The sequence below is a fragment of the Mobula birostris genome, chromosome 8, assembly GCF_030028105.1.
Source record: "Mobula birostris isolate sMobBir1 chromosome 8, sMobBir1.hap1, whole genome shotgun sequence".
Lineage (NCBI taxonomy): Eukaryota > Metazoa > Chordata > Chondrichthyes > Myliobatiformes > Myliobatidae > Mobula > Mobula birostris.
The window spans coordinates 62,670,825-62,682,196 of NC_092377.1; the positions used below are offsets into that span (position 1 = coordinate 62,670,825).

The following is an 11,372-nucleotide window of genomic DNA, read 5'->3' on the forward strand; positions in this document are numbered from 1 at the left end:
CTATGAACTTTTTTTCAGCCATGACTCAGTGATGCCCATGTCACACCTGCCAATCTCTAAATGCACAACAAGATCATCTACCTTATTCTGCATGTGTGCATTCAAATATACCACCTTCAGTCCTGTATTTGTCACCCTTTTGGATCTTGTCCCCACGTTACATTGTAAGTCATCCCACTGACTTCAATTTTGCCCTATCATCAGCCTGTCCCTTCCTGACAATCTCACTGCACACTATATCTACCTTCATACCAACTGCCCATCCTCAGCCTATCACTCTGCTTCCCATCTCCTTGCCAATTCAAATTTAACCTCCCCAACAGCTCTAGCAAATCTGCCCACAAGGATATTGGACCCTTTGTGTTCACATGTAACCTAAACCCTGTGGGAAATACTTCAACGTGCATGATAAGACAAATGAAAACAAAACAACAGAAGCAAAGCAGGAATTAAGGTTAACTAATTAATTCATTTATGAGTAGAGGAATAGGAATAGAAAATATAGCTGAGCGATTTCAAGAAATAGACATAAATGTGAGTTATCTACAGGTGCAAGAGATCGATAAACGATGTGCTGGTACAGAAGGCAAAGATATACAGGAACAGGTGAAGTAAAGAAAGTTGGAAGAAAAAAAAAACTAGAGGAAATGATCATAACTGGAGCTCAAAATAAGCAGCTACTCCAAATGTAGATTAGCTATACTGGCAGAGCCAGTAATACATTAAGATCGTCGGAATGTCTGGAGTAGTGTGATAGTTTAAGGAAAAGATAAATAATATATATGCTCTTAATTATACACACCAGTAAAGTCTCCTTGTCGGCTGCTTTGGCCAAATTCCTGAAGCTGAGCTTGTTGACTCATTTGTTCCTTTTGCAGATTCTCATACCAGTGGGTAACTTCAGCCCTTAAGTCTGCAACTTGGTCACTAGGATACATTTCAATAGTCATCTACAAAGTAAAGTTAATGAAAAATACAACAAATAAAATCAATGGCACACCAATTTTTTAAAGCAATCACACGTCAAACATTTTACATTTACTTATTTAGATCACCTTACTTTTTGGCAAACATATAATAAATTATAACAAAAAAAATCAGCTGTACTTATACACACAAGTCCAAAACAACAACTATACTTTTTTCCATAGATGCTGCCTGGCCTGCTGAGTTCTTCCAGCATTTTGTGTGTGTTGCTTGGATTTCCAGCATCAGCAGATTTTCTTTTGCTTGTAATCTCTACCTATACAACTCTTTATGTTAATATATTCACAAAAATTGAAAATAAATCAGAATTGTTTTTGTAACTGAAGGAGAACTGGAACCATCCCACAATTGTTTCACAACTATGAGTAACTGCATTTTAAAGTATAATAGCTATTATTTACATTGAAGAAATAGATATTATGTTTGCAAACTCTTGCTTACACAGGTATCTTTTAAAATGCTGATACTCAAAAAATATTGAAAATTTAATCTAATATAATCTATTGTTGCCATTTGCTATCAGTACTATGTATAAATATACTATGAACAGAAAAAGATGCTACGTCCAAGTTGTAAGAATAAAGCTATTGATCAATACAGCATACATACAGACCCTTCAAACCAACCAGCCCATGGTGACCACAGTGCTCACTCAGGCAGCCTCAATTTCCTGCGGTCTGCCCACAGTTAGTAATAATGACAGGTGACTAACATTCTTCAATGCTGTTGTTTGCCTGACAACATACAACCACTGTAGCAGCTGAATCTGCTTTATATCATCAGCTGTTAGCATATTTTTCAATGCATTACTATCACTAGTAAACCCAGCATTTAGTGCCTATTCCTAACTGGGCCTGAGTAGCTGAGTACCTTTTGCAGCCATTTTGGAGGGTAGTTGCCAGTCAATCAAAGTATTTTGGATATAGAGCCACATACAAACCATACTAAAATATACTAATAAGGCAGCTGCTTGAAAAAAAAACACAACAGCCAATCATATTTTCAGGATAGCTAATTATTAAATTCCAGATCACATTGTGAAATGACACTAAAATTTTTAGCTGCCACACTGGGATTTTGCACTCCTGCTACCAGGTCATTACTCCACAGCTCTTGACCACCAGTCAAGTAAATTAATCACTATGCCATCATTCCCTTTAATGGTCATTTCCTTATGAGACAGTAACTTTCAGTGTTAAAACCTTCACTTTCCAACCCTACTCTTGGAACTCTTAATTCCCTTACTGAGCTTTGAAAATGTTATGGAATTTAGCGTCCACAGCTTTTGGAATCAAAAATCTTCCACAGACTCCAACAACTCCAAACATCGAGAGTATTTTTTTTTCTCTCATTTTCCCCCATTATTTTGAGACAAAGGCTTTTGAACCTCAACACTCCTGTGAGGGGAAACATCCTCCCGGCATTCACTTTGTCAAGTTCCTTCAAAATTTGAAATATTTCAAAAGGATTGTGTCCAATTATTCTAAATTCCAATGAGTATACACCCAAACTGTTCAACCTTTTCTCATAAGTAAATCCCTTTGTTTGCAGGATCATCTAAGTGATTTTCCCCTGAACTGCCTTCATTGATACCATATCTTTCCTTAAGTTATAGACTAAAGCTGCAAAGAATATTCAGTTATGATTTTACAAATGTCTGGTACTGTTGCAGAATGACTTCCCTACTTTTGTATTCCAAAACCCTTAAAATAAAAGCCAGCATTCCATCAGATATATTTCACACAATGCAGCATTTCTCCACCTAAATCTAACTGAAGCAATTTGTGCAAAACTAATAGGCAAAGGAAATGAGCTTTGAAAATCTAATCTTTCTCATTCTTTGAATTCTAATTAATGTACAAATCAGATATTAAAATACAGGGTAAACTAACTGGCTACGATTCTGCATGGTGTTTTGTCCGACTAAGAAACTATCACAGTAGTAATGATTATAATACCCATACAAAGCCCTTAAGCCTGCACCATAGTTCAGTGATCTAAAGAATAAATAGCAAAGAGTGAGCTAATAAATGACAAATTAAGAATTGAAATAAGCAAAGAGATTGGAAATGTCAAAATATCTGCAAAAATTATGACCAAACAACTTTACAAGTGAACTGTTTTGAAGAACTACCCAATTTGGTGACGTATTCTTTTTTTTTTGGATCAGCATTAGATACTTGTTTTGTCAAGATTGTCAAATATTGAAGTCTGCAAATCAGTCTCAAGTAGGGAACGTGAGAAAACGGAAGCAAACAGCCAAGTCTTCAGACATAAGCATCTCTGCTATATTGAATTGAAATGACTATTTCTTACATCCTTCACATACATGAGGAATAAAAATCTTTATATTATGTCTCCATCTAAATATGCCATGTGCAATCATAGTAATTTATAATAATTTATAATAAATAGAACAGTCAATGTAATATAGAGTACAATCATATCAGCCTGTTGGCCTGGTGGAAGAAGCTGACCCGGAGTCTGTTGGTCCTGGCTTTTATGCTGCGGTACCGCTTCCCAGATGGTAGCAGCTGGAATAGATTGTAGTTGGGATGACTTGGGTCCCCAGTGATCCAACGGGCCCTTTTTACACACCTGCCTTTGTAAATGTCCTGAATCATGGGAAGTTCACAACTACAGATGCGCTGGGCTGTCCGCACCACTTCCTGCAGAATTCTGAGATGAAGGGAGGTATAGTTCCCATACCAGGTAGTGATGCAATCAGTCAAGATGCTCTCAACTGTGCCCCTGTAGAAAGTTCTTAGGATTTGGGGGCCCATACCAAACTTCCTCAACCGTCTGAGGTGAAAGAGGCCCTAATGCCTTTTTCATCACACAGCCGTGTGTACAGACCATGTGAGGTCCTCGGTGATGTGGATGCCAAGGAACTTGAAGCTGCTTACCCTCTCAATCCAAGATCCATTGATGTCAATTGATGCCCATCTCCTTTCCTTCTGTAATCCACAACCAACTTCTTTGTTTTAGCGACACTGAGGGAGAAATCGTTTTCTTGACACCACTGTGTCAGAGAGATGACTTCTTCCCTGCAGGCCACCTCATTGTTGTTTGAGGTAAGGCCAATCAATGTGATGTCGTCAGCAAATTTAATTAGCAGGTTGGAGCGCTGGGTGGCGATACAGCCATGGGTATACCGGGGGGGGGGGTAAAGCAGTTGGACTAATTTACTGACCTTCAAGTTCAGCCTTTCCAGTTACAAGTAAGCAAAATAGTTTAATAATTGCAGAAAGAATAAGTATTGAATATACATCTTAAAATAATTGCAAATTACAATTCTGTTAATGCAGTTTACGGACTCAGTTGATCTATCTGATTGGAATGGGGGGGGGGGGTTAATTGTCACGCAACACACACGAAATACTGGTAGAACACAGCAGGCCAGGCAGCATCTATAGAAAAGGTACAGTTGACGTTTCGGGCCGAGACCAAAGTAGTCCTGATGAAGGGTCTCGGTCCCAAACGTAGACTGTACCTCTTCCAATAGATGCTGCCTGGCCTGCTGTGATCTACCAGCATATTGTGAGTGTTGCTTGAATTTCCAGCTTCTGCAAATATTCTTGTGCTTGCAGTTAATTGTCACTGTCATTCTGTAAGACTGGAAAGAAAAGTTTCAAAGTTCATAGTTAATTCCCAGTTTCCAGGATATAAAGTGTACATAGTTCTAACATTTTTCTGTCATTCACTCTGAGTTTTTTCTCCTCTTCATTTCATGACAGTCTGTGAAGAGTAAGGATTTCAGGTTCTATACTGTATACATTCCCTGACATGAAAATGAACCACTGAGGTTCCAGTGATGTCATCGTTCAGAATGGCAGCTTAAATCAACAGCTCCTCCGGAAAACGCATATTTTGCCCCGTTAATCCATCAAATATAAGATCTTTCGAAAATATCTGAATCGATAAGGGAGGCAAGAATGGGGAAAAAGAATGGAGATTTTAAAAAAAGCACCACTACGGAGCCAATGGAAGAGAGAGGTACAACGAACGGCTCTCCTGCACATGCGCATGGCAGTGAAGCTGGTGCTGGGCCTCGTGCAGGTGAAGCAGCAAATATGATAAGGATTCTGGAAGAGCTAAGGGAAGTCAAAAAAGATATAAAACAGCAACTAAATGATATAAAGTCAGAGCTCGACAACGTCAATCAGAAAATATCGGTGGCAGAGACTCGAATAGAGAAGGTGGAAGATCACGTGTAAAACGTGAAACAGATACTAAGTAAGACGATAAAAATATTAAATCAACAGGGAAGTAAATTGCTTGACCAGGAAGGAAGATTGCGACAGAAAAATATTAGGATTTATAATGTTCCCGAAGAAGCGGAGGGATTGTCGATGATAGACTTTGTAGAAAAGCTGCCGCGGGAAACACTGGAGATTCCCCCGACTATGGAGATTGAAATTGAGAGGGCGCGTCGTTTGCTCGTCCAGCAGTGTCCCGGAGACAGAGAAAGTAAGCCGCGCTGAATAGTACTTAGATTCCTTCGATTCAAGAACAAGGTGGAGATTCTACGAAGGGCCTGGGGTAAGAAGAGTGTTTTTTGGAACAGGAAGTTAATATACTTCGATCATGATTACCCCCCCAGCAGTCTTACAGAAACGAAAGGAATATTCCAAAGCAAAACGAATATTAAAGCGAGAAAGGATTAAATTCCAAACCCCGTACCCTGCTAAACTGGAGGTATTTTACCAAGAAGGGATACAACTATATTAGATGGTGGAACAGGTGACTACAGACATGAAGAACAGAGGACTGCCCATTAGCGTGGTCAAACCAAGGGAAAGTCTGACTAAGCAATTATCCCGATCTGCTTGGGAAATAGTAAGAAAACCGAGAAAGCAGGGGACAGGAGCAGGACAAGAGAAGGATATTAGGAAGAGACTGTGAGTTCTCTGAGGACAGCCCTCACCTCCTCCAGAAGAGCCATAAGGTTTGGCTAACTTTAAAAGTGCTGATAAACTAAACGGAAGCAAAAACAGATGGTGATATACCTATCTCGAGAAATACATATTATAATGCCAATTTTATATTACTCAATTTTTTAAAATTCATTCATTCATTCCTTTTTGTCCACCTAAATGAGAATATATACATGGGAGGAATACACAAGAAAATCATTTCTGTGTAATGGACATAGATTTTTTTTTAAACTTACTTTGATAGGTATTGCAGTAGGGGTCCTCAACTCACAGGTAGGAGGGGCTATCCCCCACGGCTAGACGTTTCTTCTAGCTCAACCCAGGGTCACCTAGAGACCCGAGCCTTGGAATCACACCTTTGTGACCTTTTTTTTTTATTATTCGCGTTTCTTGGCTTGTATTTGTTCAGGGAGTAGATCGATTAAGTTATATTCTGCAAATTTCAATGATATACTAACAGATAAATACACATGGCTACGGACAAAGTAAAATTCATTTCTTTTAATGTCAATGGGCTGTTGAATCCAGTCAAGCGCAGTAAAATTCTATCAAAAATGAAAAAAGAACAAGCCCATGTAGTATATTTACAGGAAACTCACTTAAGTGATAAAAAGCATGGAAGATTAAAGAGAATGGCTTCAATAATTTATTTTTCTCCTCATATAAATCAGAACATAGAAGAGGAGTTGCTATTCTCTCTCAAGCAAGCTAAATTTTGAATAAGTATTCAAAATGGAAGATAACTACTACTACTACGTCGACTCAGGCCTAGGGGGCCGGCGTCAGGCGTTAAGGAGATAAGGAGGGCAGATATATTCTGGTAAGGGGGAATATAGATGGAAATCCAGTTACTTTATTGAATCTATACGCACCACCAGGAAGTGATATTAGTTTCTTCCAGAAAATTATTAATATTATGATAACGCAAACAGAAGTCTCTTGTTATGTGGGGGAGACTTAAATTTACAATTACAACCAAAGTTAGACTCTTCCAATAGAAAAACTTATGAAACAAAGTCCTTACATAAGAAAGTCAACACTCTTTTTGAGGATGTTAGTCTAATTGATATATGGAGAGACCTTTTCCCAGACAGAAGGGATTACACTCACTATTCTGCCCCCCATTCTTTATATACAAGTATAGACTATTTCATAACATTTGGAAAAGATAGAGACAAAATAATCACCTGTGGAATTGGGACAATAGATGTAAGTGACCATGCACCTATATATTTATCTGCTGATTTTGACCTACAACCAAAGAATACTATTTGGAAACTAAATGCAAGTCTACTCAATGATCCCTATTTTAAGGAATAAATTAAAAAAGAAATTGGTCTTTACTTAGAATTCAATGATAATGAAGAAGTTTCACCTCCCATTCTATGGGATACTCTGAAGGCTGTCTTAAGAGGGAAAATTATAGTGATATCTTTATATAAGAAAAAAAAAAAGGAATAAAACGTTAGAGGAATTACAAAATAAGCTGAAGAAACTAGAAAAAAAACACAAGTTTGGCACAGGATTCACTAGAGGAAATTTTTAAAAATTAAGAATTAAATTAATAATTGGCTACACAAAAAATTAGAAAAAAATTAATGTTTCTGAAACAGAGACACTATGAAAGTAGATCTAAATCTATGAAAATACTGGCCTGGAAAAAATAGCAGAAAACATAATTCACAGAATAAGGGATCCAAGAACAAAAGTGATAATAAAAAATAAGCTAAGTGAAATTCAAGACGCTTTTGAAATGTTTTACAAAACTCTATATTCCAAAGTTCCAGGGAGAAGCATAACCCAAATTGACACTTTCCTGAATTCTTCAGAGTTACCCATTTTAAGCAAAGAACAAAATAGAACAATGACTGCTGACATAACTGAGGCTGAACTAAAAACTGCAATTAGTAAGCTTAAATTAAGCAAGTCACCAGGATCAGATGGATATACGGTAGAGTGGTATAAAGAGTTTGTTTAGAAGTGGGTTAATTCCTATTTTACTCCCCACACTGAACTGGGCCCTAAGAAAGGCGCAAATGCCACCCAGCTGGAAGGAGGCGATAATCTCTGCTATACCGAAAAAAAGCAAGGGTAAAATGGAATGTGGGTCATTTAGACCAATATCTGTTCTTAATGTGGATTATAGAATATTTACCTCCATCATGGCCAAACAATTAAAAGAGTTTCTACCCACACTGATACATAATGATCAGACAGGCTTTATACAACAACACCAAACACAAGACAATATACGAAGGACACGTCACATTATGGATCATATAAAAAAAATGAAATTGAAGCAATAGTGATAAGTGTGGACGCTGAAAAGGCATTTGATTCGGTTAATTGGAATTTTCTTTACAGAGTTTTACACAGATTTGATCTACATGACAAAATTATTTAAACTATACAGGCACTATACGACAATCCTACTGCCAGGATTAAAATCAATGGATATTTATTTAATAGTTTTACCCTAGAAAGGGGCACGAGACAGGGTTGTGCATGGTCACAAGTCAATGAATATGTTGTAAAAAAATCACTCCGTATTCTGTACATAGTTTTCTTCTTTCGATTGTTCTTTCTTTCTTCTCCTTTCTATAAGTGCATACCTCAGATAAATATTATGTGGAGATTTGTGACAAATATGATTATATGATATATATGTACAGTATCTGAAATACATCTTATGGAAATGTTTGTTTGATGATGAATTCAATAAAAATTACAAAAAAAAAGAAAATGAACCACTGAATCATTGAATATGACAGAAGCAAGTGTGTATCCTCACTGAACTTTTCAATGAATCTACACAGTAGATTTAACAGCAAGAAAACTATACTTTTAGGAATGCAGCATGAAGTCAGAACATTAATGTAGTGCTCCAAGTCAAATAATTTTGCAGCAACTGCATATATTACTTACCTGAACAGATACATTTGGTCCAAATTATACACTTAAATTGGCCCATACTAAAGATTTGTACTACTTATCAATAACTCACAAAATTTTAATTACCTTATCTGGCAGCCCTGCTGGTTGACAAACAATTCGTAATGGTAAGGACTGCTTATCACTAAGGGCTTTTAAGTGACTGCTAATACCTGTACCCTCTATCTGCCACTGCCGTAAATGGTAAGCAAACCTATGGGAACAATGAAAAGAAAAACACAAATACTTTTATTTAAATATACTGTCGATTCAACATGAAAAGACCAAATTTCTGGATTAAAATTTTATTTAAAAAAATTTTTTTTTAGAACAAAGCAGTAATAATTTCTATTACATTTTCATTGTAAAAGATTGTCAAAGTCCACCAATTTTCAATGCATTACTTAATTTTCTTTTTCTTTGGCGTGTGCCTGCGTGCGTGCGTGCGCGTCTGCATATGCGTGCATGCCCATCTGTGCGTGTGCGTCTGTGTGCCCGCGATGATGTCTTTTTCATGGTTTTTTACAAGGTGCGGAGCGAGAGAGAGACTGTGTGGCACGCCACTCCTCACACAGACATTTTTGCAGTATTTTCCCTCTATTTTATGAGGTTGAGTTGTGATCTCACACTCAACCTGGCATGGATGGAAAGCGTAGCTTTTTACAAGGCGTGGAGCGAGAGAGAGACTGTGTGGCACGCCACTCCTCACACAGACATTTTTGCAGTATTTTCCCTCTATTTTACGAGGTTGAGTTGTGATCTCACACTCAACCTGGCATGGATGGAAAGCGTACTTGGGGGCTGACCCAACTAGTTTGGAACCCAGGAACTTCCACTCCTGGATCCGGCGCCGATGTCGCTGCGCCACCAGCTGGCCCACATTACTTAATTTTCAATGGAATCAATACTTTTTACTAGTTCCAACATTTCAGTAAATGGCTGTTTTTGGGGGAAAAAAATATAAGGCAGCACCCTCTACAATTGCAAAAAAAGTTTGTGAACCCTTTGCAATTACCTGGTTTTCTGCATTAATTACTCATAACATGTGGTCTGATCTTCATCTAAGTCACAATAATAGACAAACACTATCTGCCTAAATAAATAACGCACAAACAATTGTACTACTTCTTATCATTACTGAGTTCACCATTTAAACAATCACAGTCTAGGTTCAAAAATGTATGTGAACCTCTGGGGTAATGCCTTCTACAAAAGCTAGTTGGAATCAGGTTTTCCTATCAATGAATTGAGATTGGAGGAGTGAGTTGTAGAGGTGCCCTGCCCTGTGAAACAGATACACAAAGTCAGGTTACTGACAAAGCCTGTGCTTCTCAAGAAAGATCTCTATATGTGCACCATGACTCAATCAAAACAATTTGCAGAAGACCTCAGAAGAAGAATTGTAGAGATGCATGACACTGGAACAGGCTACAAAAGCATTTCTAAAGACATGAGTGTTCCTCAGTCCACAGTAAGAGAAATTGTTTCCAAATAGAGGAAATTCAGTACTGTTGCCAGTCTCCCAAGGAGTGGACATCCTGCATAGATCACACCAAGAGCACAACGTGCAATGTTGAGGGAGGTGAAAAAAGGAAAGCACCGAACAAGAATTGCAAAGACCACATGTATGTTTCACAACAGTCTGGACAATATTCTGTGGACAGATGAGACAAAAGTTGAACTTATTGACAGAAATGCACACTGCTATGTTTGGAGGAAAATGGCACTGCACACAAACACCAAAATCTCATCATAATTGTGAAGCATGGTGTAAGGAGCATCATGGTTTGGGGCTGCTTTGCTGCCTCAGGGTCTGAACAGCTTGCAATCATTGAGGGAACAATGAATTCCAAATTGTATAAACACATTTCACAGAAGAATGTCAGGGTACCTGTCCATCACCTGAAGCTTAATAGAAGTTGGATGAGGCAACAAGACAATGATGAGAAACACAAGATTAAATCAATGACAAAATGGTTTAAAAAGAAGAAAATTTATGTTTTGAAATAGTCCAGATGTTAACCCAACTGAGATGCTGTGGTATCTCCTGAAGAGGGCTGTTCATACAAGCTGTCCCAGAAATATTGATGAACTGAAACAGTTTTGTATGGAGAAATGGTCTAAAATTCCTCCAAGCCTATGTGCAGGACTGATCAACAGTTACCAGAAACATTTGGCTGAAGTTATTGCTGTACAAGGGGCTCACACCAGTAACTGAAAGCAAAGGTTCACATACTTTTTCCAACAAATACATATAATATTGGATCATTTTTCTCAATAAATAAATGAACAATTATAATTTTTTTTGCATTATTTATTTGATTCGGTTCTCTTTATTTAGTTTTAGGACTTATGTGAAGATTTGATCACATTTTAGGTCACATTTATGCAGAAATAAGAGAAAATTCTAATGGGTTCACAAACTTCTTAACACCACTGCACCTATCTGCTGGCAACCCAGCAAGATTGCATAACTAATCCTATTATTTTATGGACTGGCAGAATTTACAGTCTAAC

At 37.6% G+C, this 11,372-nt stretch overlaps 1 protein-coding gene across 10 annotated transcripts in view; it reads right to left on the reverse strand.

The window, feature by feature from the left end:
* usp34 (ubiquitin specific peptidase 34) overlaps window positions 1–11,372 on the reverse strand; it is a 298,533-nt gene that overhangs the window by 147,398 nt on the left and 139,763 nt on the right. For all 10 annotated transcript variants that reach the window (XM_072265297.1, XM_072265294.1, XM_072265289.1 and 7 more), the window contains exons 25-26: window positions 8,943–9,069; window positions 803–950 (exon numbers count right to left, since the gene is read on the reverse strand). In XM_072265297.1, coding sequence (XP_072121398.1) covers window positions 803–950; window positions 8,943–9,069 — 275 coding nt within the window. The remainder of the gene's footprint in view (window positions 1–802; window positions 951–8,942; window positions 9,070–11,372) is intronic.